The sequence below is a fragment of the Aspergillus affinis genome (genome assembly GCF_023601865.1).
Source record: "Aspergillus affinis strain CMG 70 chromosome Unknown NODE_30_length_300691_cov_86_450199, whole genome shotgun sequence".
Classification (NCBI taxonomy): Eukaryota; Fungi; Ascomycota; class Eurotiomycetes; order Eurotiales; family Aspergillaceae; genus Aspergillus; species Aspergillus affinis.
In genome coordinates this window covers 197,880-223,921 of record NW_026515811.1, presented here as the reverse complement: position 1 = coordinate 223,921, position 26,042 = coordinate 197,880, and the positions used below count along the sequence as shown (strand labels likewise).

General features: G+C 48.7%; 10 protein-coding genes across 10 annotated transcripts; 5 read left to right on the top strand and 5 right to left on the bottom strand.

The window, feature by feature from the left end:
- Positions 1–510: 510 nt before the first annotated feature.
- KD926_006106 (CeGAL family transcription factor) lies at positions 511–2,850 on the top strand (the record flags this gene model as incomplete). Its single annotated transcript, XM_053099083.1, has 3 exons — positions 511–642; positions 698–1,545; positions 1,650–2,850. The coding sequence occupies 3 exons, from the start codon at positions 511–513 to the stop codon at positions 2,848–2,850; spliced, it is 2,181 nt and encodes a 726-aa protein (XP_052957168.1).
- Positions 2,851–3,590: 740 nt separating this feature from the next.
- KD926_006105 (uncharacterized protein) lies at positions 3,591–5,283 on the bottom strand (the record flags this gene model as incomplete). The annotated part of the gene is made up of 2 exons (XM_053099081.1): positions 3,591–4,321; positions 4,383–5,283. 2 exons carry the CDS (start codon positions 5,281–5,283, stop codon positions 3,591–3,593), a joined length of 1,632 nt encoding a protein of 543 aa, XP_052957167.1.
- A 710-nt stretch (positions 5,284–5,993) lies between these two features.
- On the bottom strand, positions 5,994–6,368 carry KD926_006104 (uncharacterized protein; the record flags this gene model as incomplete). Its single annotated transcript, XM_053099080.1, has 3 exons — positions 5,994–6,010; positions 6,077–6,197; positions 6,285–6,368. 3 exons carry the CDS (start codon positions 6,366–6,368, stop codon positions 5,994–5,996), a joined length of 222 nt encoding a protein of 73 aa, XP_052957166.1.
- A 1,247-nt stretch (positions 6,369–7,615) lies between these two features.
- KD926_006103 (uncharacterized protein) lies at positions 7,616–8,956 on the bottom strand (the record flags this gene model as incomplete). The annotated part of the gene is made up of 1 exon (XM_053099079.1): positions 7,616–8,956. One exon carries the CDS (start codon positions 8,954–8,956, stop codon positions 7,616–7,618), a length of 1,341 nt encoding a protein of 446 aa, XP_052957165.1.
- A 3,259-nt stretch (positions 8,957–12,215) lies between these two features.
- On the top strand, positions 12,216–13,440 carry KD926_006102 (fatty acid alpha-hydroxylase; the record flags this gene model as incomplete). The annotated part of the gene is made up of 3 exons (XM_053099078.1): positions 12,216–12,928; positions 12,980–13,228; positions 13,287–13,440. 3 exons carry the CDS (start codon positions 12,216–12,218, stop codon positions 13,438–13,440), a joined length of 1,116 nt encoding a protein of 371 aa, XP_052957164.1.
- A 782-nt stretch (positions 13,441–14,222) lies between these two features.
- Positions 14,223–16,121, top strand: KD926_006101 (putative RNA splicing factor (Pad-1); the record flags this gene model as incomplete). Its single annotated transcript, XM_053099077.1, has 4 exons — positions 14,223–14,890; positions 14,955–15,263; positions 15,328–15,807; positions 15,863–16,121. The coding sequence occupies 4 exons, from the start codon at positions 14,223–14,225 to the stop codon at positions 16,119–16,121; spliced, it is 1,716 nt and encodes a 571-aa protein (XP_052957163.1).
- Positions 16,122–16,765: 644 nt separating this feature from the next.
- Positions 16,766–18,215, bottom strand: KD926_006100 (uncharacterized protein; the record flags this gene model as incomplete). Its single annotated transcript, XM_053099076.1, has 2 exons — positions 16,766–17,247; positions 17,315–18,215. 2 exons carry the CDS (start codon positions 18,213–18,215, stop codon positions 16,766–16,768), a joined length of 1,383 nt encoding a protein of 460 aa, XP_052957162.1.
- A 1,572-nt stretch (positions 18,216–19,787) lies between these two features.
- Positions 19,788–21,568, top strand: ptcA (type 2C protein phosphatase PTC6; the record flags this gene model as incomplete). Its single annotated transcript, XM_053099075.1, has 2 exons — positions 19,788–19,848; positions 19,941–21,568. 2 exons carry the CDS (start codon positions 19,788–19,790, stop codon positions 21,566–21,568), a joined length of 1,689 nt encoding a protein of 562 aa, XP_052957161.1.
- A 663-nt stretch (positions 21,569–22,231) lies between these two features.
- KD926_006098 (Pogo transposable element) lies at positions 22,232–23,419 on the bottom strand (the record flags this gene model as incomplete). The annotated part of the gene is made up of 1 exon (XM_053099074.1): positions 22,232–23,419. The coding sequence occupies one exon, from the start codon at positions 23,417–23,419 to the stop codon at positions 22,232–22,234; it is 1,188 nt and encodes a 395-aa protein (XP_052957160.1).
- A 1,175-nt stretch (positions 23,420–24,594) lies between these two features.
- On the top strand, positions 24,595–25,631 carry KD926_006097 (CDP-diacylglycerol--inositol 3-phosphatidyltransferase; the record flags this gene model as incomplete). Its single annotated transcript, XM_053099073.1, has 3 exons — positions 24,595–24,763; positions 24,842–25,218; positions 25,281–25,631. The coding sequence occupies 3 exons, from the start codon at positions 24,595–24,597 to the stop codon at positions 25,629–25,631; spliced, it is 897 nt and encodes a 298-aa protein (XP_052957159.1).
- Positions 25,632–26,042: the final 411 nt, after the last annotated feature.

Here is a 26,042-nt window from a genome sequence, read left to right as displayed (position 1 = left end):
TCCACATCTTCTTACGATCTCGTCTCTGTCCGCAATGACCAATTTACAATTCCAGTCTGGGAAAGAACAATCGAATAGTTTCCGGCTACCAACTGGGGATCCAAAATATTACAACAATATGAACCATATGGTAATAACTATTGTTGCTCTTTGACCTTCGTCCGTTTATAGAATACATCACTCAATATTCATAAAGTCTAGTTCGTTTGCTCAGATGTGGCCTCATCATTATCCTCCTCCTCCTTTTGGCCCCGGAGGCAAGTTTCCAATCCCAAGACTCTCTGAAGGGGCTGTCGGATCCATCCTTGGGGCGCCCGGAAGAGTGACAAGACGACACGTTAGTCGAGCATGTGAATTTTGCAGACAAAGGAAAACAAAATGCTCGGGTGATGCGAGTGGCTGCGTCAACTGTCAAGATGCCGGAATCATATGTTGCTATACGGATAGCAAAAAGGAGAAGTCTAAGAGGTGAGAGCAGAATGGATATGCCCCCAGCGAAGAGTGCCCACAATGACAATTGTTTCCCAAAGGCAGATGAACAGCCTGGAGGCGAAAATCGGCACTTACGAGAAAGCACTCAAGATTGTGGGCGATTGGAACGGACTTTCTAGCGAGGAACTTGTGAACCTCGCGCTGTCAGAGGTGCGAATAGGGATTAGTCCCACGTGCATGCATCATTTCTAACTATTAGAAACAGGAGACTTCGTCTAATAAAGATGCGTATACCAATCCCACGCGATCATCAGGGACAAGCACTGCGTCTTCCAAAAAGCTCATCACGGGGCCTTCTCGAGTCCTAGACTATACCGCCGTGGACTACAATTTTGACGACGCCAGCCGTTCAACGGGATACATCGGTAGAAGTTCAGAGATTTACTGGATGCACGCTCTCAACAAAATGATCAATTCTTCCAAGAAAACAAAGGGTGATTCAAACGCCTCAAGTGCCTCAACACTTGGCCCACATGGCGATGGAAGAGCAATCGCGTCGTTTAACTATAACCTCGACCATTTAGAGATCACTACGACCGAAAGAGTTGAGCAAATCTCAGTTCCGCCAAAGGCCGTTTGCTGGCATCTTTTTGAATTATACCGCTCTTCAGTCCATCCGTTGTTTCCCATTATCGGGCTTGTCCCGTTTACACGGCAGTTGGAGTCGTTTTTAGACAAACCCATGCAGCCTGGAAGTAGATGGCTCGCCATACTGCATTTGATAATTGCCATTGCTGCCAGATACAACTATGTGACCAATCGCCAATGGAGGTACGACCAGGTTGACCATTTTAGTCACTTTCTGAAAGTGAAAACGCTCAATATAGACAATCAGGTTTTGAGCCATCCTGATATGCAACAATTGCAAGTTGAAGGGCTAGCCTCATTCTATCTGCTATCAATGGGTTACGTGAATCGGTTTGTCTACATCTCCTTGAAAACTACTCATGTTGAGTGGATTTCTGACTCGTGTCCTATTGGATCCTCAGGGCCTGGTTCCTCTGCGGCAGTGCACTACGCCGAGCGTTTGCCCTTGGGCTACATCTACGCAACGTGAGAGGCTGCACCCTTGACTCTCGAGAAATAAGATATCGAGTTTGGTGGTCTCTATATACCCTCGAACACCGCCTCTGCGTGATGACCGGTCGCCTTTCTAGTGTTCCGGATAACATACTGACAACGCCGCTTCTTCTCCCTTTTGACGAAAGTGACTTTCCCAAGGAGGAAGTCCAACGTCTTCTTGCTCGTTCCGCACCAAGCCCGAGTCAGCTTGCACCAGTGATAGGGACCTCCAAAAGTACCACTTCTGGCGAAACTAAGCAAGATGCTACCTCAGATTGCAGTCACGCTCCTCCATCCTGTTCTCTTTATTTCACCCAATTGGTAAAGCTAACTATCATCGCTAAGAAGATGTCCATCAAGCTCTACAATCCAGAGTCAGTACCGTCACTATGGTCAGGTATCAAGTATGCAATGCATGACCTGATACATGAGCTCGAAGCTTGGCTCATGAATCTGCCTAAGTTTTACGACTTCTCGTCACCAACAAATACTTCCTCTTTGGCGACCGAAAGGATGACACTTGCTCTTTTGTTTTATAGTACCAAGCTTGCGATTACAAGGCCCTGTCTCGGCCCTTCAGATCCCGAACAAAAAGGACAAAATGATCGTGAATTCACCAAGAAAAATGCGGTCGATTGCGTTGAGTCGGCCTGCCACGTGATAAGGCTTCTTCCAGAACCCGCGGATACGGACGCACTATACACGTTGTTTCCATGGTGGAGCATTATACACTTCTTGATGCAAGCAACGGCGGTCCTTTTTATTGAGGCCAGTTTGAACTTTGAGCACATTCCGCAAAAGGTGCCAATGGTTTTAAGGGCTGTCAAAAAATCGCTTGAGTGGATGTCCGTCATGTCAACAACCAGCACTACCGCAGCCAGAGCTCGAAAGGTTTGCGAACATTTCTTGGAACGACTGGGCATCGAGCTCGATTCTGAAGATTCCAACCCCTCCAAGCCCGAGTCGGACTCGAATGATTCCCCTCCCATTCAAGAAAACTTTTCCAATCCACCGCCAAAAAGGGTGAAATTCCAGGACCCAGCCGCCGAGTCAGACCCCCCATTAATGCTACACACCTATCACTCAAATTTCTCTGCGTCCGCGCATACAATGGGGGCACCAGGAACGGCAGCTGTGCCAAATATGATGGAAAGCCACAAACCTACACCCTATGCCTTTGCCGACGAGCTTCTTCCTTATGACCAAAATACGGGGGTTTATACCGATAGTATCTTTCCGCCCGTCGACCCGACCCTGGAGTCTAATTTGAGCTATCCCCCAGATCTCACGCTATAATCTTCTTCGTTCGAGCGGAGAGGCTCGGTTTCTTCTTGAGATTTCAAGTAGCTTGACACGGTACCCGTTGGATCCTTGTCGCTATAAAATATGATGACCAGCCCCCCTTAAGACATCCACTAGTATCTACCTATTAATACAAGAAACTACGATGTTCATCGTTACGATCGTGTTCTTCAATAGACTCTTTCTTCGCCGAGTATGGACTTGAATGTTCGATGGGGAGACTCTAGACTGGTGGAAAGCTACGTACGATAGCTTGATTTTGTCATAATGCATCTCATCATAGCGAAAACTTCGTTTCTATCTCACTCAAACAAGGCAATGTCTTTTGTCTAGATAGATAATGAGTATATTCCTCCTCATTCACATTCAACTATATCCCAACTCACTCCTCACTGTGTATGCGGTTTCTTGTCCAATCCAAAAATCTATATCCTCAGATCGTTATCTAAAAAGGGGGAAAAGTAAGACGAAATTGTACCTATGTTCAAGAATGCAAAATAATCTGGATCAACCACACTCAGTCCAACCTAACCTAAACCTGAAAACCTTCGTACAGACGCTCCGCTTAATTCCGCACAAGTAAGAAAAAAAGGTAGATTCAACCGTGGGACTCAGGAAGCTTCAATCAAAAGACTAAAGTATTGTGCATGATATTGATCATTGGCCCGCAGGGAGGGGAAGGGAGGAGAGACACAGGTGTATCGAGAGAGCAACAAGTATTGACAGCTGCTATTTCAAGCCTCCCATCTTCGCTTCTTTGCGGTAAAGAAGAGCCGTGCAGACTCTTCTCTCGAGTCACCCAAAACAAGACCAGGTGACATGAGCGGGATGGCGCTGATTCGAGCGAAATGGATCTCAATGACCAGGGCGCGTCGCAGGGAGCGGTTAGCCCAGGACACTGACGCAAGTGGCCACTGGGTTGCATCCCATCGATTGAGCTCGACCCCTAGGAGACCTCGACGGTCACCCACGAGCCCCTCAATGCAATCCAGGGGAGGGATGAAGCGGCGGCGGATTCCACAGCCGGTGTGGTTCGAGTCAATTTGATAGTCCGGGCACTGTTTCAGGGAGGAGATGATAGCCGAGATGTCGGTGGGTCGTTCGCTGGTTGACGAGGGAGGAGGTGCCAGGGCGTCACTGTCACCGTCAGAGTCCGTGCCAAAGTCTGGATCGATCAGGCTGGACCCGAGGAAGACGGTTTTGGTGCGTAATGCGAAGAATCGAGTCATCTGGCCCAGGTGGAACATGTCGCAGGCGCTGGAGTTGCCGTAGCCGCAGCGACATTGGTAGTGGCGGGATTGGTTTCCGCCTAGGAAGGAAATAGCGTTCGTTGGTTTGGGGTCGTCTGTCTCTTCTAATGCGCCGTATGCTCGCAGGAAATATGCTTGTAGATCGGTGATGGTGTTCAGAATGCATTGTCGTCTATAATATAGCTCTTCTGTGGGTGTTGTCAGTTCATCAAAATCTACAGACTAATCATATAAAGTGTGATAATGCAGATGAAGAGATACAAGGGATCTGCTTACCTTCTAGCCCGTCAGACAAATACCACCAAGGAAATGTCTGTGGAGATGCCCGCTTTTCCACGCCATTTGCCCAAGACCGTGACCCGACAATGATCAAGGTATGCGTCAAAACTTGAAAGACAGCGCTATCATCAAGAAAATTGGCTATAAATATTGATTGTCGAATACGATCCTCGGTCAACTTCAACATCTGATCGTCAAACTTTGAAAAGGCAGTTTTCCTTCCATAAACATAGCCGGATCTCTTCAGTGTCTCCTTGACAACGTGAGGAGAATTAAAAGAGTCCGCCAGTATGATTACCCTAGATACCAAAGAAGTACGCTGCGATTTAATCTCCGCGTCGAAGTTTCTTTTTGCCTCGTCATCGAATGCACCAAAAGACAGGATTCTGAGAAACAATTCAATGGCATCGACTCCAAGCTTCGGTGAAAAGTGATCACTCGGCAATCGGACTGTAGGTAGGTCTTCCCATGTTGGTTCCTCGTCAAGTTCGGGGGGTTGCTTTGATTTATCACTCTCAGAATCTGTGGTTGTTTGTCGGACCCGTGTGTTTTTCTGTTTCATAAGCTGCCTGCCTTCCGAAAACTTGTTCGGGTCAAGCAAGGCACGAAAGTATGGGCTGTTTTGCGCAAGCACTTCACTTGACACTCGCCATTTATAACTTGATTGCCTTGATGACTCGGGTGATGTGTGATCTGGAGGAATATATTCAATGATAACATCGCCACTGTTCAAAATAGCCGTCGCAGCCACCTGAGACTGCTTGGACGAACCCGTGTCTTTCGAGCCACCATTTTGTTTTACAGATTCAGAATTGAATAAAGACCCGCTAGTTGCATCACGAATAGGCAGTGCATGATGAAGAAAGGGCCCCGGTCCTCCAGATGGGAGCGGATCCATTTCGTGATGATCGGTAGCTTATCCCATAGATACGCTGAGAATCAAATCGCATTCGGCCACACTTTCGAGGCTAGCTTCGGAGAACATGGAGCCAAAGAAGTTCCCGAAATGGGCCTGATTATCCTCCTTTCCTTCCTGTAGAGAAGAATTTGAATATCCTGGGTATCAAAAGTGGGTCATTCGGATGCTTTTTCACCGGCACAGACCGGCATTCTTGGGAGGAAGAATTCCCAGATAGGGTACGAGATCAGGGCTTATGAAAGCAGCGAGGAAACACAGGGCGAGAGAGCTGGTTTGATTGTGGCGAAGAGGCGGTTGTGGTGATGGCGGGGGATTTTCGAGATGGGCCTCAAACGTCCTGATTGGGCAATATGGCATCATGTGACCGATATCCAAAACGGGCAGTCGTTCGCCTCTTCTCGTCTTCCATCTTCAAGCCTCGTCTTGCACCTCTATTTTCACCCTGCTTGTGGGCTGGTGATAATTTGGCCTCTATTTTTTTTTTTATTCAGTAACAAAACTGGCTTCGTATATTTCGTGTCAATTAGAATCTACTAAATACTCAACCCCAAATATCCCGTCTATCCCTCCAACTAACCATTAACAAAAAGGAAATGCACTAGGGTCATAATCGAAAATAGTCGTGAATCCAAAAAAAAAAAAAAAAAAAAAAAAAAAAAGATAGCCCCCTCCAAAAATGTCGCGCGTCTCTAGTTATGCAAAGTTCCTGCAGAAGAGGTAGAAGCATTAGCGAGGCACGAACACGAAAAATCTGAGAGAATATCAATCTTACCATTGTTGACACTGCGAGTAACCGTCCCATTCCGCTTATTGAGAGACGGAATGTCTCTAGACGTTCCATTTAGCCAGCTCCGAGGGTGATGGGTGAAAGCGAGACCTCTCCGGTCCTGCAGCTGCAAACGCCTCCATGTTAGCATCGAGGTATACAATCACCGTCTATAATTGGCGGGGAAGAAGAATAGGCGTCAATAATTACTCACCGTGGCGGGAATATTGGTGCTGTTGCTGCTAGCCTGAGCAGTAAGGGCAAGAGCGACGACGCCGAACAAAGTTTGGAGCTTCATGATGAAATAGATTGTAGAAGATATATGCTTGAGAGATTGGATTTGGATTCCTCCGGTGGAGTGAGTGTATGGACTTGATAGAGTAATGGATTGGAAAGATTTAAGTCAAGCAGGGTCATCACTACAAATTTATACGCGTCGAAATGGGCGTTGTAAAGGCCACCGGAGACACTGAAAGGGTGAGTTACCCTGGCGATGCGACAAGACTTGAGGGTGTAGACGGCTTGTCTGCATGTCTTAGGCGAAGATGGTGTCTTTGAGGATCAAAAAGTTAGTTGTGCACAGCAGAGACTCCACAAATTCCTCTTGGCTTTTGATTCCAAATCGCAAAAACGTCACTTCATTGGGACCTTGCGAGATGTCAGGCATATCCTCTCGTGGATCCTAGGGGAAACACCCTTGCATGAACGCACGGGGCGCCTCTATCGCTCTCCGGAGATAAGATGATCAGCAGAGTGTCTCATCGTATCAGCCAATGCGCTCGCCTCCGGGGTTGGTTGCTACTGCAGCCAACAAGAATCCCTGGCAGATGCATGCAAGGGAGACTTGGCTCTAGCAGCATGACAATGCAGTGAGCCGTTGTCTAACAGGGCCTAGATAGACGCCCAGATCACGATTTGGCTTCACGCCACTTACCTAGCAAAGCTCTCTCGTAGAATACCAAGCTTCCCCCCCCTGCATGTATGCTGTGTACCTTGAGTCCTTGACGGATCAACGATGTCCTAGGCTTTTCCTTGCGTGGTTACCTATATCCTACGAAGCAACGAGGCCTTAGACCTCCAATTGAATCCCTATCCTTACTGATAACACACAGTAAGAGGCTTCCATCTTTCGGCTTATCGATTACAGTCAAAACCTAAACCCTTCTTTATGGGTCGAGCATTCGAGGCAAGATAGACCAACATCTAGAGCAATATTTATTATACCTGATATTATATAAAACAGAGGTTACCGGCGGTTTCTTCAATGCGAAAGATATAATGACCGCACAGTCCAAGAAATAGCCGGCCCACATGAAGCTTGCTCCTACAGATGCAACGAAGTTGTTGAGCTGACAATTGCTCCTTTCGGAAGATGAAGACGAACTATGCAATTCAGCAAACATTGTTGAGTAGATGAGGCGGCGACGAAATGAACCGAACCATATACAGTAACGATAAATCTAAAATGGATGAAGATATGATCAAAGAAGAGAAAGAATTGAGCCAAAAGATATCAAAGAAAAGAGATTCGCTAAGAAGAAGTGTTCATGGTATCGCGATAATAGGCAGGTGTAGAACCTTGCGTCCTCTCATCACCTTTGTGGTCGTGTATGCATTTGTCGTATTCTTCCCGTTTGATAATGCTCGAGACTTCAACGCTTCTCTGACGATATAGAAGATCCTTTTGGCCACCGAATTCGCAGGTTCCAGTTGCGAAGGCGATGCCTTGGGTGTGTACGCAATTGTCTCCTCGTCTTCCTTCTCATTGTACAGATCGTCGACATGCTTGCCATTCATAACACCAAGTTGATGGGGTATTATTGCGAATAGGGTGAGACACGGCAGATTATCTTCATCCGATAGTTGATCCTCATCGTCTAGTGAAATGTCGTCGAATATCTCCTCCTTTTGGGACGTGATTTGCCATGGTTCACTGCAAACAAACCCTAGCACAAAATCTTGGTTGGCGTCGGCGGCAGCGATGCAGCTCCGTCTGTAATCGGCTGTGAATGAAGTGTCGACCGCAGAAGGAAGACACAAGACAAGACCTCGGGAGTAAAGAGGTGGGGCTGGAAGGTCTTCACCCGTGGAAGATATCGTCAATGACTCCGTGTCCCTCTGAATATTGTAGGATCGCTCATATCTCGAAGTGCCTTGATGATTTCCTGGTACGTCTTCGGTGTGTTGGGTGATCGTCTGGGTCAAAGAGATGGTGGATGGCTTTCGAGGAGCAAGTTCCGAACTGCTATCGTCCACCACATAATCGGAGGAGAGGTGTGGTGAGCCAGTATCAATTTCCACAATTGTTGACTCTTCTTGTCCGTTCAATGGACGTTCGGTCGTAATTTCGGTTCGGATGGTCTTGACGGTTTCGGCGACCGCTTCTCGGGCAGCATTCCTCAGGGTCGGAATCAGAATATCGGCCTCCTGATTGTTCACAGGAACTCCTGAGGGCCACGCCGTTGCGAGCCCTGCCCAAGCCGCCGGCCTGACCAGGCCTTTCGAGTAATTTTTCCGAATCAAATCCACCAATTCGTTTCTCACTTCTCTCGTTTCACTCTTCTGCCTCCCAATGATATCAACGGTCGCATTCAGGATTCGACCACATTCCCAGATCAGGAATGCGTGTTTGTTGGCTATGGAGATCAATTGACGAACGGTTTCGTGGGACCAGTCGTCAATTATGTCCGCATGGACCTGTAGGAGTGCAATGTGCGGGCCGACCAAATCTGCGAGTTCGAGAAGAGCGTCCGTGTTGTTGATGGTATGGGAAGGTGACACGCAGACGGGTTGGCCATAGGGCAATCCCTTTTTGACCTTCGTGAGGAGCTGGAGGTAGGAGTTCAGGCGATTCCCTGGGAAAGACGACGAGGTGGGCGTTTCCATGGTGTGTTGGGGCGGGATGGCAGCGAGGGGATCGAGTTCTGCGATGTCGAGGACGGGCGGTTCAAAGGAGGAGGAGGGGGAGAGTTTTGAGTTTGGTTTTCTTTTTTTTCCCTCTTTTCTTTTCCCCCCCTTTAGTCTGCCTGTTGACCTATGAACTTAAGGAGGGAAGGATAAGCAAGAAAGTTGGCGGATTGATGAGCTAGAACGGGGCTAAATGACCACTGGGCTCCTGGGCAAAAGGGAATGGTCGAGATCCAATGATTGACAGATGGGTTGAGAAACCCCACTTTTTTGACAGTTAGTTCGACCCGATACATCGACAGGGGGGCTATTAAGGCGCGGAGTTGCGGTTGTTTTATCTTGATGGCAAACTCAATCCGTGGATTTGCTTCCAACGATCTGCTAAGGATTTGCGACGGTTGGGGGATGAAGACGGCAGAGAGTATGGAGTAGAGAAAAGACAAACCAACACACACACACACACACACACACACACACACACACACACACACACACACAAAGCAACTACATATCTACAATGATACCCTTCAAGAGGTAATTCACAAACGATGGAGAATCCTTCAGTAGTCAGTACTAACGAGGGACGAGGGGGCAGAAAAAAAAGAAAAGGGGCCAATATAAAAAAACGCCCCTGAATCGATCACATCGATGGATTTTGCACTTGGTTTTCCCATGATTTTTTTTATTTTTTTCATTTCCTTTTCATTTGATCATTTCGGTTTGATCAGTCAAGTAGCGTCCGCCCGCTAGAGTGACCGGCACTCCGCAGGCCTTCTTAGTCAATGTTATTCGGTAGTGTCGATTAGTTAGTTGTTATTGGTTATGCCGATCGCCTTCCCACTTGTTTCGGAATCCTCTCGAGTTTCTAAACTGCGTGTGGTCGGAAAAGGCAAGGCGACGAAGGCAAACGGTCACCGAGAAGGAATGGAAACCCTCTCCCTCTCAAGCCCGTCGGGGGATTTTGGGGCGTAGCCGTACGGAGTAGGTAGTTAGTTACTAGGTACAGTACCTAGTCGTTCCCCTCCTCCAAGCGGATGTAACTCGGCTCATAGTTTGACTATCGTGTCCTTTGGTAGTCTAGAATATGAGACTCCTCCGTAGCTGATCCAATGGCAGCTGGGGATTCTCAGCAGGAATCGGCCATCCGGCTTGGAAGAGGAGAAAAATCCAACATCGGCCGGAAGAAGCAAGTGGCTTGTTGGTCTCTACGACTCTAATTCGTCACGGGAACTCCATAGTCGTGCCTTAGGGCCTTAGGGGCGTGACATCAGCATTCTCGATCATCCAGCTTCCTCGATGTACGCCACGCCACACCCGATAAGGTGACCATTGGCCCTGCGATCCTCGGATTCAATCAACCTTCGACTCAAAAGTACTCCGGAGTACGCGAAAACGATCGTCTTTCGGCGCGGGCCTGCCCTCCCGATACCGGGCTCCAGCAACCAACATGCGGTACTTCTCTTCATCCGCGAATATATGTCGCGCAGTGGATATCGACAGTGTGGCAGGTCTCCGTGTGGCCCTTGAGTCAACAGTCAACGATCTCTCTTGGATCAGAAACGGATACATCGGGGCTACTGTACGGATAGCGGGATATGGGACACACGGAGTACTCCGTACATGCCCCATGACACCAGTGAACAATGCCATGGTGGATTCTCCGACTTGAGGCGAAGATTCCCATGGAGAACATCTCATCACAGTATCGATTGAGATTGGTCTGCCCGAAAGGGGACAAATGCATGAAATCGGACCTCCACCATCGGAGTCAAATTGCTGCAGTAGCGCTCAAAGTATGAGAGTTTCGACGGAGAGTGGTCATTCCGTTGTTCAGCTAGGAGCCCTCTCGTTCTCTCCCCTTTTTGTCTCTCTGCCATCCTTTGTGTCGGGCGTTGTCCTTTTCGTCTCATGTCTTTCAATTCTACGCCATCATTTGCCCCGTTTGACTCACGCCTCGTACTACGGAGTCCGCCTACCCTGTAGAGTTAAAGGCGGAAATCAGCGGGCGCAGTACTTTTAGTGCACGTATTTTGTTTTTCCTCGGATGGATTCCGTTCTGTGCACATTCAACAGGGCCAAGTCCCCAATTTTGACCCTCCTACTCCGTACTCAGCTGGTCATCAATTTTCTTCGACCTGCAATGATATGCTCATTGACCGAGCCAAGATCCTTGAAATATTGATGTAGGAAACTAGTGGTTCTCAAATGTCTGCCATTCTTGTGGCTATTTAGAGCCCCTGTCAACACTCAAGACAAGACATTCCGATTTTTCAGACCCTTGCAAGCCATAATGGGGCTAGATAATATTTAGGCCCGCTGAATATTCCAAAAGGTCTGCATGAATGAATCCTACCCGTGTCTTGGACTCACACCGTATGTTCAAACGGAAATGAATACGGAGAAGTATATCCGTCTTGCTGTTTTGGGGGTTTCCTTCTTCTCCCCGTAGGTATAGTCTACCATAACTAGTGACTACATCCATGCCCCTAAATCCTAACTATAGTCTGCGAGTCTCTCAAATCGACTTATTGCATGAACTCAGCGCCCAAAGGGTTCCCCGAAGACACCTTATTCCTTTTTCAGATTACTACGGAGTCGTAACGGTCTGATCTTGCAGCACTAAGACCGGGACCCCTTTATGAATGATCCAGATCCATGACTACTCCGAATCACATGTGACAAACACTCTTTCATTGCTTCTGTATACGTTGCACAATTATTTTCTGAGTATTGGACTTTTCTATTTATTTGTTTGTTTGTTTTGTTTCCAGTGCCTTGAAATTCAAGGCAACAGCCGATGGATGACCTAATCAGGGGTCAATGGGCCCAAACGGGTTAGCGCCACTCAGTTGGCCTCCGCGGCGATTTTGAGGATTTCTCAATCTCGAGACAACCGCCAGAGACAAGCTTCATAAAACAATACGCCGTTGTCGACTGCGAGAGTTATCCGAGTGAAAGGACACCGCTATCGATTTGTCGCCTGATCAGAATCGCCAGAGACGCTCCGTCCGAGCTGCCGACGGCTCTCCCTTTGCCAAAGAAATTTCCCTTTCGGAGCCTTCGGACCCGCTGGCCCTGGTGTTCGCAGCTCACGCCACTCTTCGCTCACCCATTTATTACGTTTCCCTGAGCCTGATCCGTCCAACTACGTTCCACGTATTTGTCCTCTCGTTATCCGCTTCTTGCGACGTCCTAGGACAAACCGGTACCTGTTCCCCGGTCTTATCTCGCAGTCATCATGTCTGGAAAGACCCTACCTACGTTTACTCCCGCCGAGGTCGAGTCCCATAACACATCCAAGTCCTGCTATGTGACTGTGGGCTCCAGGGTCTACGATGTCACCTCATTTGTGGATGACCATCCCGGGGGCGGCGATTTGATCTTAGAATACGCCGGCAAGGACGTGAAGGAAATCCTGCGTGATTCTGTGTCGCACGAACATTCCGAGGCGGCCTACGAGATCCTCGAGGATAGCTTGGTTGGCTTCGTTGCCTCTGCCAACGGAACATCCACCTCCGCGAATGGAACCGCAGACACTTCGGAGCATGTCTTTGCCACTACTGGCATGTCCCGCGAGGAGGATTTGTCCATCGACACGGATTTCGCCAAAGATTACCAGACTCACAAGTTCCTGGATCTGAACAAGCCACTGCTGCTTCAACTTTGGAACAGCGGGTTTAGCAAAGAATTCTACCTAGAACAAGTTCATCGTCCACGTCACTACAAGGGCGGCGCATCGGCTCCCTTGTTTGGCAACTTCCTTGAGCCTCTCAGTATAACTCCTTGGTATATGGTTCCAATAATTTGGCTCCCTCCTGTCACCTACGGAACCGTTCTCGGTCTCGCTGGATTGGGCAACGTGCCTGCGGGTGTTGCCTACTGGATGGGTGGTCTCTTCCTTTGGACGTTGATCGAGTACATTATGCACCGATTCCTGTTTCACGTTGACAAGTATGATATTCGCCTGACCTCCAATGCCTAAGCATGTCTAACCATCGCCAGGTACCTGCCCGATAATCGTGTCGGGATCACTCTTCACTTCTTACTACACGGAATCCACCATTACGTCCCCATGGACAAGTATAGACTCGTGATGCCACCGACCCTGTTTGTTGTTCTGGCCACTCCGTTCTGGAAACTGGCACATAGCGTCTTTTTCTACAACTGGTATGCCGCTCTTACCGTCTTTTGCGGCGGCGTGTTCGGCTACATTTGCTATGACCTGACCCACTACTTCCTCCACCATCGCAAGTAAGTTTTGAACCGTGCCCACAGCTAGAATTATATAGCTAATGTCCTTTCCTCCCAGCCTTCCTCTCTACTACAAGCAATTGAAGAAGTACCACCTTCAGCATCACTTTGCTGACTTCGACAATGGGTTTGGTGTCACGAGTCGCTTTTGGGATCGTGTCTTTGGCACTGAGCTTGAGATGCCATCTCCCAAAGGGGCGAAGGCTCAGTAAATAGGGATGGCAGTCTCTAAAGCTCCTTGTCCCTTTACGTTCTCCCTCTCCTTTAACTCTTCTCCCCTTCGTTCCCCTTTCACCGCTCTGTAATTTTATATGATGTAATTTTGGGGTCTTGTTGGCTCAATTCTCCTTGGCCGTTGCTGGGGGGCTCGAAGGCGTTATCTCTAGGGTTGACACTTTACCTGATGTACAGCACTTATTATTCGTGGGGTCACTGATAGTGTTACAACGCTTTGCGTATTCAGCACTTGGAGTATCTCGGTGGCTGTGTTGACCTTGAGAATTAGTATTTACATGACTGTATATGACTATCAGAACTAATACATAATTATTGAATGCTCTTTTGAAGAAGATATACCATGTCACTCGAATTCGTACGACCTCAAACCCCATGCCTGGTAGTTACGTGGTTCCATGGTTCGACGGCAAAGAGGCAAATGCCAAGAGGCACGTGATTTCGACTCTTTTCACTTCCGACGAGGATGGGGGCCATCTTTGCCATTGCTTCTCTCACGACCACTCTATCTACCATACCTACCTCCTGACCTCCTACTTCAACCATACTTCAGTCATACCTCTCACCATTTCGAATTCAATAAATTGTTCGAAAGGGTTAGAATATAAACAACAAGAAGGGTTCGCTCAAGCAACGACTCAGTCACAGTCGCACCAGTCTAACGAAGCCAAAGTGACACAAATCCTTTCCACGCGATCTTCTTCCCACTCCTATCCTGTGTTTTTCCAGGACTAGACAGATACATCCATCTATCATCAACATGTCCGGTCTCGACGTTGAAGCTCTCCTCGAATCCACCGCTGCTCCCACTCAGGATACGCCCCACTCTCAAGACCAGGATGACAACTCCAAGGCCGACAGCAGTGACCGACGTGACCGTGATCGATCGCGCGAGAAAGATCGCAAACGCCGGGATCACAGCCGGGATCGCCGCCGCGAACGAGATGCCGATGGACATGAAGACATGAAGAGCCCGAGGAGCGAATGTGGCAGTGCTAACGGAAGCCATAGAAGCAGAAAGAGGAGCAGGAGCCGCGATAGCGACCGCCGTCGGGCTCGTCGTGACCGTCATGGCGATGACCACCGTTCCGGCGGCGACTTCTACCGTGGAGGTGGCCGGGCCCGTACTCGATCTCGATCCCCCTATGATGACCGTTATTACCGACCCTCCGGCGGTCGTTCGCGCCGTGATGAACGGGACGATGACCGTCGCTCTCGCCGTGAACGTGATACTCGCAGACGTAGCCCTACCAAGAGCCGAGAGAGAACCCCTGAGCTAAATGAAGATGAACGCGATAGACGCACTATCTTCGTGCAGCAACTCGCCGCGCGATTGAGAACGAAAGAATTGATTGCTTTCTTCGAGAAAGTTGGACCTGTTAAGGAAGCCCAGATTGTCAAGGACCGTGTCAGCGGTAGATCTAAGGGGTAAGTGGTTTTCTCTCCCCCCTATTCTCAGCCCTTGTCCAAGCATCCACTAACATCGCCATAGTGTCGGCTATGTTGAATTTAAACAAGAGGAATCCGTCGCACCTGCTATTCAGCTTACCGGACAAAAGCTTCTAGGAATCCCTATCATCGCACAATTGACTGAGGCTGAAAAGAACCGCCAGGCCCGCAACCCCGAGGCCAGCACCAGCCAAAATCACGCGGCACCCTTTCACAGGTTGTATGTGGGTAACATTCATTTCAGTATCACTGAAAGTGACCTCCAGAATGTTTTTGAGCCTTTTGGCGAACTTGAATTTGTTCAGTTGCAGAAGGATGAGACTGGGAGAAGTCGGGGATATGGTTTCGTGCAGTAAGTACACCACGATGAAAACAAAAACATATAATATGACTCCCATGACTAACCATTATCTTAGATTCCGTGATCCTAACCAAGCTCGAGAAGCATTGGAAAAGATGAATGGTTTTGACCTTGCCGGTCGAGCTATCCGCGTTGGCCTTGGCAACGATAAGTTCACCCCCGAGTCAACCGCGCAACGCTTGCAGAGCCAAGGTGCAAACCCTCAGTCTTTCCAGGGATCTTCATTTTCCGGCCAGGGTGGCCGTGGTGTACAAGCCGGTGGCACTAACAACTTCGACCGTGCGGGTGGCCGCGATTCTGAAAAGGGAGCTGGCGCTAGTGCGCTTGATGACACAGATGTTGCCGGTGTGAACTTCAACAACTACAGTAGGGACGCATTGATGAGGAAACTTGCAAGAACAGATGAACCTTCGGAGCCATCCGCAGACGACAAACAGAAAATCCTTCGGCCTAAGACAGAAACCAAACCCCTGCCCGTTAATGTTAACATGGCGAGTCGCTGCGTGCTACTCCGCAACATGTTTGATCCCACTGAGTAAGTTTTCTTGCATACCCTTCGTCAGCGCATGTCATTCTAACAACTCTTGCAGGGAGGAGGGCGAAGTCTGGATTAAAGAATTGGAGGATGACGTTCGCGCTGAGTGCGAAGAAAAATATGGCCATGTTGTTCACATTGCACTAGATCCCAACTCGCAGGGCGATATCTATCTCAAATTCGACCGAGTCCAGGGCGGAGAAAACGCCATCAAAGGCCTGAACGGACGATTCTTCGGTGGTAGACAGATCACTGCCCAACCCGTCGTCGACGCTGTTTACAGCAGCTTGTTCTCTCGCACGAAGGCAATCTAGTGTTCGATTTGCTGACCACCGCGCCTGCCAATACTTACACCGTGGTAGGTATTCTTTTACATCTAATACTTCTATTACCAGGTGCAAACTGGCAACGTCAGAATTCGCCCGTCTCATCTTGAGCCCCTTGCACTCGGCTGTGCCATGCTGCTTGGAGCACTTGGTGCCACTGCCCCTGGTAGGTGCTATTCTTTGACGTCTTGCTCTTTCACCTTGTGATTACTACACGCTCAAAAGCTTGGCGTGAAATGATATGTCTATAGGGATTTGTACATTGTTTTAGCACAAATGAATATTTCTAAATAACACGAACTGCACTTTGCTCGTTATCTCAGTAGCTAAGCAAATGTTAACCTTTCGAGCTCCGAGGAAGCCGTGAAAATAGAGGATAATACACACACACACACACACACACACACACACACACACACACACACACAGGCTGCGCAACTGTTGGGATTTTGTATTATTGTCGATCAAAGATAGAATGGATCAAAAGAATAAGATCGAATTGATTGAGAGATAAATACTAGCAAACAATCAAACAAAAATGCCAGTACGTCTTGTCGCCACAACCGACCCCCGTTCATTACGATAACTCACGACAACCAGAATGACAGAGAACAATTGAACAACGCCTTGTCTTATTCAACCTTTGGCGCAGACCTCAACAACACGCCTGCCCAGCACACTAACTTGACGTCGGCAGGACTGACCGAAATGTTGCGAATTCTGGTAATCGGAGTCACGCCCAATCTCACGCGGAAGTCGTTGTTTTTCAGTCCCTGAGGGTTGCCCCGAATATAAATATCGTGGTTGATCATGGTTGTCGGATCGAAGGGCTCGTTCAATCCCGGAAATTCGAAATTGTACTCGAATGGTGCCAGGTACATATCGGTAGCGAGCAGCTGCGCCTCGCCCACAATGTTACTCAACTCCTGCCACGCCTGTTTATATGTCTCGCTGGGGTCGTGGGACAGAGGCCCGGCGTATTGCCACAGTTTAGCCACGTGCATGTTGCATTTGGCCTCGTAGAAGGCGCCAAAGCCTGGAAGTTCCAGAACGTTCTTGGTGCGAGCCATCATTGCCAAAACGGCCAGTTGGCGCACAATAAACGTGGTATCTGCTGGTGGATGACAAGTTATTTATTGGACGGTCCCAGAGATGAGATTGGTCCCCTTCACTTGACTTACCGGCTGCAAGTTGTCGCTGAATCTCACTGATTTCCTGAGAGGCAACAGCATCGAAGGCTCTTGCGATGTTGACCTTGAAAATCTCGTGTACGAGATAGAAATTGATTGCTTTGGCCACAAGACTGTGTCTAGTGGATGTGGCTCCGAGAAGAGCAGACGCTTGGGATCGGTCGGCCAGAGCCATGATATACTCCTTGGTCTGTGGCTCTAGATTGCTGTCCTTTCGAATCAATGGGATGTTCGCATGGGTATAAGCCCAGTTTTCAACATGGTGCCACAAATCACGGAATCGTGTCGAAAGCTCTGAAATGGCAACGTCGGCATCAAAGAATTCACACATATGTGGGCACTTGCACATTTCACGAGGGTCCGTAACGGAAGGAGCATTGAGCATAGCTTGAGCCGACGGTCCAAACGGGTCCGATGTGGCAGGAGCGTCCCGATGTGCAGCACCGAGACGGGCCGACCTTGAGTTGTTGACGAGAGGGCCAAATGGCGGAGGAGGGTGATCGTAGATGCTCGAAGACTGCGAAATCTCAGACTGTCCACACAAGGAGTATTCGGATTGGGAGAACCCCGAATGGGGAGTCTGGTAGGGAGTAGCCACCATGCTTGGTCCCGGGTGCTGAGGTGTCAAAGGATACATCATGGGGCGATGAACTCTGGGATCAGAGATCGCTCTGCTCTGATTTGTGATGGTTCTTTTCTGTCTTTTCACCAGCTTCTCTAGCTCAACGATCTGCTCTTGGAGTCCGTTTATTATTTCACTGGCATTGTCTCCATTGCAAGGGGCTTTGCTATCGTCAGGTTGAGTACGAGTAATCTTGCAGTTATCGGCCTGGGCCTGAACACTAGACACAGAAGGAGGAGATCCCTGCATTGGGGAATTGCCTATCGTCATCTCAGGATTTCGAGGTGTCAGAGCTCTTTTAATAATATGGGATAAGCAGAGGTCAAGACTGACTGTGTTTCACAGGTTGAATTCTGACAAAGTTTCAAAGGTGATGATAGAGACTAGTCTCAGAGACATTACTGTCTAGAGCATCGAGAAAGCAAAGTACAAGCCATTAAAATGAGTAAATTCGATAGAAGTATTACTGTGGAAAGCGAATGATGCAGACGAGAGAGATCAAGTGAATTGGGTCGGTGTTGAAAGCAGCTAGATGGTAGAAACACAAAAGATATTCACTACTAAGACATCTTCATCAAGATAAGCAGGACCGTTGCCTTTCAGTGGTTTCCAATACCTAGGCCAGGGAATTTCGACAAAATCGACGGTGCCAGGACTGGACCAGGAAATTGTTGACGTTCTACTGGGACTGTGGCACCGCAGTGATCATATACAATGGAATGAATGGACGGATGCCTTGATAAATACTGATTGATATATGAAGATTCGAGGTCTTCCACGGTGTTGCCGATCTTTATCTCAAACATCCAAGCGCCAACATACTGCTGTGTCCATAAAGCCATATAGACTTCCTATATGGGTCACTTTCTTGCGACAACGGAGATTGCCAAAAGAATTAAACTCTGTATTCAGCAAGTATTAATTTTTAGACTATCTGCCTCAGCACGCCGCTGGGTCTTGATCGGTCGATATCAGACCCTATACTGCTTGCCTGCTTCGCTGGGCATATATACAGACTATCTATAGACGGTCCGTTCTCATGTAGGTAGAAATTTCCAAGAGAATATAATTTTGTTGTTTCTAGTATGGAGACCTGAGTAAAGGTAGAAAGACTTATAGGGAAGAATCGCGAAAAAAAAAAAAAAAAAAAAAAACCTTCTAAAAATCTCATACTACATTTGGTACAGACTACAGTGATACCTAACGAAGGGGAAGGATATACATAAATCTCATGGATAAGTTGAATAATCCCTTCCCCGTACTGGGTGTTTACGGAGTCAGAATCCCTCCTCCACCGTGGTCCTCAACATAATTATAGATATATGAAGAGAGGCAGCTGTGGGATTCAAACAATCAATTTTATCTTATTTTTTCCCTTCTGGTAACTAATAAATCCCAACAATTGCGCAGGCTGAGTCAGCGACCCAGAAGGCGCAGGGTGACAGGGATTGAGGAAGGATTTATTCTTAGCATCGACTTACGTACAGACCTACATATGCAAGACTATACGGTGTAGTTTATGGAATCTTCCAGGTGGACAAGTGGCGTTGCTAGCTAGATCAGGCACAGATTCTGGATCCCATTACTTCATTCTACTTTTACAGTTCATCTAATGAAGAACTAAAGAACTGCCGCGCTGCTCCTCCGTCGCAATACGCTCGGGCCGCAATCCCCATCGCCCCCCCCGCTGGTCTCTTCGATTCTTAGAATTCTTTCCATTCCTTCCATTCTTTCTTTTTCGCCCTCACTCACTATGGGCCTATCCCTGGCTCTCTGATCTTCCCCCCTTTTGATGCCCTTTCTCCTTTTCAAGCCCGACTACCTTTCAATGCCTCGACATTCATGAATCTGATTCCTGCAAAGCGGGTCACTGTCCACTCCCGGACGCTGACCAACTATTCCTGTATGTCTCTTCTTATCTCCGAGGCTTCCGTATCGACTTCATGAAGCCCGTGCCCTGACGGCTGTCGCTGACTTCATTTCTAATACTTGCAGTCTCCATTGGATTGTTGAAACGTCGCCATATATCCAATCATGTGAAGTTCACCGACGCCCGTTTCTCCAGACGACGGGATTTCCACGATTACTTTGTGACACGCCTGCCCTCGTCCTCACTCCATCCGGACCCGAGAGGCCCGCTGTCCTCCTTTCACAAACTCCCTCGCTCTGCATCCGTGCCGCATTCCGGGGAGACGTCGCGTTCGCCCACGACGTTTCAAGCCCTGGTCGATCGAGATACCACCGTTGTCCGCATTCCCCTTCGCAGCGCAAAACATCACTATGGCGCCTCCACCCTGCGAGGTACTCGACCGACCAATGAAGACACTCACCAAGCGGGCGTGATCGATATGCCTGCGTTCGCGAAACGTCCCCCAGCTTCGTTGACCATCAGACGGTCGGATAAGGACAATTCGCCGCCCCCACCGCGCGAGAACCAGGGAGCAGCGACGGCTAGCGGGGATCCGCAGGTCTTCTACTTCGGGGTCTTCGACGGCCACGGCGGGTCGGAGTGTAGTACGTTCTTGAAGGATAAACTACATGAGTATATCCAGGACACGGTCGCCGCATTCGAGTTGCGATCGAGTTTGCGGAAAAACCAGGAGGGTCATTACCTTGAAGATGCTGAGCCGTCGACCGGGAACCTGCCTATCATGCAGGGGGGCAATTCCAAACGGATTGGCGAACTCGAGAAGAAATTGATGCGCGACTGGAAGACTCTAGTTGGGGGATACTTCAAAAGATTTGTCCCGGCCTACTTTTCGCACATTGGCTCCAACGCACAGGTGGATTCCAACGAAGATACGGGAGCCACCATTGAAGAGGTGCTAGAGTATGCCTTTTTGCGTGCGGATCTGGACTTCGTGTCGGCGCAGGCTGCGCGGAATGACGACGAGTTGGAACATGTCGGACAGCCCCTGTATCAGGATAACATCTTATACGGTCCGCGTCACCCCGCGCAATCGTTGGCCTTTGGCGGCGGTTCGCGATTCAAGGGCGGTAGTACGGCCAGTGTTGCCCTCATTTCTACACCCACACCCATGCCGTTCTGGCATCCGTCGACCCCTTCTAGCCTGCTCGTATCGCATGTGGGCGACACTCGCATCTTGCTCTGCTCTACGGAAACTGGCGAGGCGATCCCCCTGACCTCCAACCACCACCCTTCCTCGCCGATCGAGGCCAATCGACTCCGGCGTTATGCCACCACATTTGTCACCGACTCGTTCGGCGAGGAGCGCATGAGCGGGCTGGCCAACACCCGCGCATTCGGTGACGTTCAATCCAAGCGGATCGGAGTGTCGGCCGAGCCGGAGCTTCGACGGGTTGAGATGGCGCCTGCGGAATTTTCGTTCTTGGTCCTCATGACCGACGGCATCAGCGGTACACTCTCGGACCAAGAGATCGTCGACATCGTAAAGGAAGCCAAAACTCCCGACGAAGGATCTCGAGATGTGGTTCGGTTTGCGACCGAGGTGACGAGAGAAGGAGACAACGCCACCTGTCTTGTCGTGCGCCTCGGTGGTTGGGAGCGACGACTCGAAGGGGCTTTGGGCAGTTTGGGAACGAAAGAGACTCGAGATTGGCGCCGACAAGAAGCCACCGATCCGCGCAGGTCACGGAGGTAGTGAAAAAAATAAAAATAAAAAAATAAAAATATGATGTTTGTTTGGAGGAGAGGAAAGAAAAGAAATACGGGCTCATTTGACTCTGCCACTCTCTTGAGATAATTATATCCTTGTTTTGTTCTTTTTTTGTGGTTATGACATATTGTATATAATAAGATGATATTCCTGGGTATCACTATAACTACCTTCAGTGGAGGGTATTTGTACATACAGAGACACAGCCCGACGTGCGCAGTTGATTCCAATAATTTTCTTCTGTTTCATATGAGGTAATTAACACTACGGTGTAGGTTCCTGGTTGAGATGAAGAGCTGCATTCAATGTCGGGGGCAGATCCAACACGACGGAAAAGGAAAGTACCTGCACCAGCACCAACACGAGGCTAGCTCTCCGAACTTCCATTTCTTCTTCTGCTTCCTCCCTTTCCGACTCCTTTCCGACTCCTTTCCGACTGTCCCGAATTAAGATTAAAAACGGAATGATTGGGATTAATCAAAAATCTCTCAATCTGATCCCCACGTTGCGCCTCCTATTTAGTTTAGTCAGGACTAGAATCATTAGTTAACGTAATCCACCACCGAGCCGCCACTTTTGCTCGAATTTCCACACCTGGAGATAGATTATGGCTTTTGTCAACAAAACAATTGTATTTCTATATAAAAACTAATTACTATTGCGATTAGGACAACTAGTCCTTTTATGTCCCAAAGTATTGCAATCAGAACATTGTGGTGGAGCTCGTACGCGTGGCCCAACTGCAGAAAGCGCTGGATCTATAGAGATAGTATCCTGAGCTTCATGAACCTCATTCTCACGCTGGAATCGCTCTGAGCCTTCCTGAATAGTCATACCCTCTGTAGTAGCTAGCTGTCTAGTAGAGCGCTTTCGCTTTCGACGCTGCTTCTCATTAGAAGCGCGTAAATCGCCTATTTCTTTCCGTGCTAGAATAAGCTCATTAAGATGCAATTCATGACCTTTAATAAGCTTGTCTAATCGCGTTTCTAGCGAAGATGAAGGGCTCTGCGCACGCGCTTTAAGCAGCTTTTTCACTGTGGATGCCTGCTTCTCTAGCTGCCTAGTAGTATAGGGTGTTTTAGGTGCTGAATTAGTTGATCGACTGCCGGGTGGTGTAGGGGTCTTAAGTTGAATATTCAACTGACTGAGTACCCTCTCCGGATTAAAAGGAATTAGACCAGTTGCAGAGAATCCACTACTAATATTACTAGTAGTATAGATCTCTGCACGCGCTTGAGGATAAGCTTCGAGAAAGTCAAGCTTATCAATATGGTTGAATCCTAAGCGCATTTTGTTTTCCACTAAACGTCCGTACGCGCGCTTTAGAGGCGAAAAGCAGCCAACATCCAAAGGCTGTAAGAGATGTGATGAATGAGCAGGCATGCAGATAGGAATAATATCATTCTCACTGCATATCTGGTCGAATTGAGGCGTAAGATGGCTGCCATGGCCATCAAGAATAAGCAAGCGATATCTCCCAGTCGTACGGCCAGTAGTAGCAGGAATAAAGAGATTTTGAAGCCAACGAAGCCCAATCTCATCAGTAGTCCATCCATTACTACTGACTTCAATCCTCCAGTCGCGTGGTAAGGCCTCATCTTGATACCAGCCCTCTATATGGACCTTTCCTTTGACAATAATACATGGAGGAAGCGCCCATCCAGTAGAGTTGATACATTCGATAGAGGTAACCCATTCCCGATTGCCTGGCTGTACAAGAAAGGGCTTCCCAGACATCTCAGCTCTAGTAACTACTTTAGCAGTAGCTACTAGCCCCATAGCGAAGCCGGTTTCATCGAAGTTGTAGACATCTTCCAGTGCGATAGCATACTGCATTATAGTGATTTTTATACGATCAAACCACTCCCTAATAATCTTAGGGTCTTCGCATTTAGCACGCTGATACTTATATCGTCAAAAAAAGCGTGTTTTAAGTTCATCACGTCGTTTGATAAACTTATATACCCAGTTCTCTCCAACTGATTGAATAGATATAGCATCGCGCTGAGCAAGTAGAATATTGGCCATTTCTCGTATATGAGACGGTCGAGGAGCTGCTCTACGTCGATCCAATGATAAGATCCATTGTACAAGCGATTCTTCTTCATTTTGAGTCATTTTATGGCTATTTGCGCGTAACTCTTTGCGATAATTGCTGCCGTGTAGTCTGTCGCGTAAAGTTGAACGAGGTTCATTGTATACGCGCGCAGCTTTAGCAACCTGTGTAATTTGTTTCTTTTCTATAGCAGAGATTGCTAATAGAATTCTTCCCTCCTCCTCAGTTGAATTTCTTGAATTTTGACGCGCTTTTGGAGGCATGGTGGATGGTTGACTTGAGTGAGTATTTTGACTAGGACAAAATGCGATGAGGTGGCGGCTCGGTGGTTGATTACGTTAAGTGACCTTCTCTTGCATCGCCCGATCTCCTCGATCGTCCGCTCGTGAGTTCTGCCTTATCAAACCTCCTTATCGCCAGAAACGGCCAAATCATCGAAGGCTGACTCCCTGCCTTGACAGATTTCGTGGCATTTCCACCCTCGATTTTGTTCTGCCCGGTCCGAGTGCTGAATTACCTGGTCTTCGCCCCCCTCCGGAAGAGGCGCGTCGTGGATTTTTCTAGCCACTAGGAATCGGTACGTGTTTTGGAGAGAAAAAAAAAAGCTTGGTCAGGAGAGATCTCACCACCGCACCATCACGCCAGCACCCTCCTGCCGGATATTTGCCAGCTCAATTTGAGTACGGGTGGGATGCAAATTACTGATAATTCTTCTTTCTTGCCAGCTCGATCGAGTACTCCGTATACTATCGGGGATAAGCTGAACGGTGTTTGCGTACATCTTGAACTGCTTGACCCGCCGCTCGCCGTGGATCCTTTCGGATAATACCTCCCTCCGCTATCCCTTAAACAACTACTCAGTACATCCGTGAAACTCTGTCCTCGAAGCAACTCCGTTCATTTCCGACCTTCTTACATTCCTTTTCCTTCTTGCGTGTGCCTTGCGAGAATCAATATGAGCGCCAGAACACGGAGACAAAAAGCCGCCTTGGCCGCGCAGTCCGATGAGAACGAGACACCCGTCAGCAATGGCACGGCACAGAAATCACCGAAGAGAAGCAAGTCGGCTTCCGCTGAGAAGGAAGTCAAGGAGAATGTATACCTGTTCGCTCCGAACCTGATCGGTATGAAATCCCGTCTCATCTACTCAGCCTGGTGACAGCGTGTCTCGCCGTAGTGCTAACCCTTCCGGTCCGGTTTAGGATATCTGCGGGTTGTTTTGACCATCGCCTCCCTTTACTATATGCCTTTCCACCCTCGAACTTGCTCCCTCCTATACAGCGTATCGTGTTTGCTGGACGCCTTGGATGGATATGCGGCGCGGTACTTCAACCAGTCTACCACCTTCGGTGCCGTGCTCGACATGGTGACGGATCGCTGCACCACCGCGTGTCTTTTGGTTTTCTTGAGCTCCGCCTGGCCCCGGTGGGCCATCATCTTCCAGAGCTTGATTGCGCTGGATATGGCGAGTCATTATATGCACATGTACGCCACCCTCAGCATGGGTGGCTCGAGCCAGAGTCACAAGAAGGTTGAGGCCAGCCGAAGCTGGATCTTGTACTGGTACTACAACAGCAAGGTAGGCGGCGTTACAGCTCTCCCGTCGTGTAGCGGGGCATCGCCTTACTGACAATTTGCCAGACTGTTCTGTTCATCTGCTGCGCCCTCAACGAAGTTTTCTTCATCGGTCTCTACCTCCTCTCGTTCTCCTCTCCTACGCTCTCCCCTTCCCTCCTTAAGCCCCTCGTCGAAAGCGCCGCCCAGACCGCTCCGACCAATCTGTATGAGAGCCCATGGAGTGCGGGTGCGCTGGAGTTGGCGCGGGCCAACAAGATTGACAGCTTCTGGCCCTGGCTCATCACCGGAATCTCGGCACCCGTCATGGCGCTCAAGCAGATCATCAACGTGGTGCAAATGGTGAAGGCCAGTAACTGGCTGGTCGAGGGTGACATGGCCAAGCGCAAGGAACAACTCCGTGGAAAGAAGAACTAGAGTTCCACATGACGGACGACCACGAGCCAACTAGCTGACCGTGGATGAATTTCTTGGGTCTTTTGCCCGTCCTCTTCTTATTGTCGATATTTCCGCAGCACGTAATCTTGGGGATCCCGCTGTCGGCCTGATCCTTCTTTTTTCTATTCTGCGCCCATTTTTGACCGTTTCATTATTCCTGTGCATGGCTCTGGTGCTTTGGTTCATTCTTTGGGACTGGGGGAGGTTTCGTCCCTTTCCTTTCTTTTCTTTTCTTCCTCGTTCTTGAATTTGTTTGCAAGGGTGTCAATTAAAGGGAAATCGTGGATCTGTCGGTCTGCCTGCCAACCAGACCATCATGGACGGATATAAATGAATGGCCCTCAGCTTCGATCGTTGTTATTACTAATCGCTTTTCTTTCTTTTTCTCTT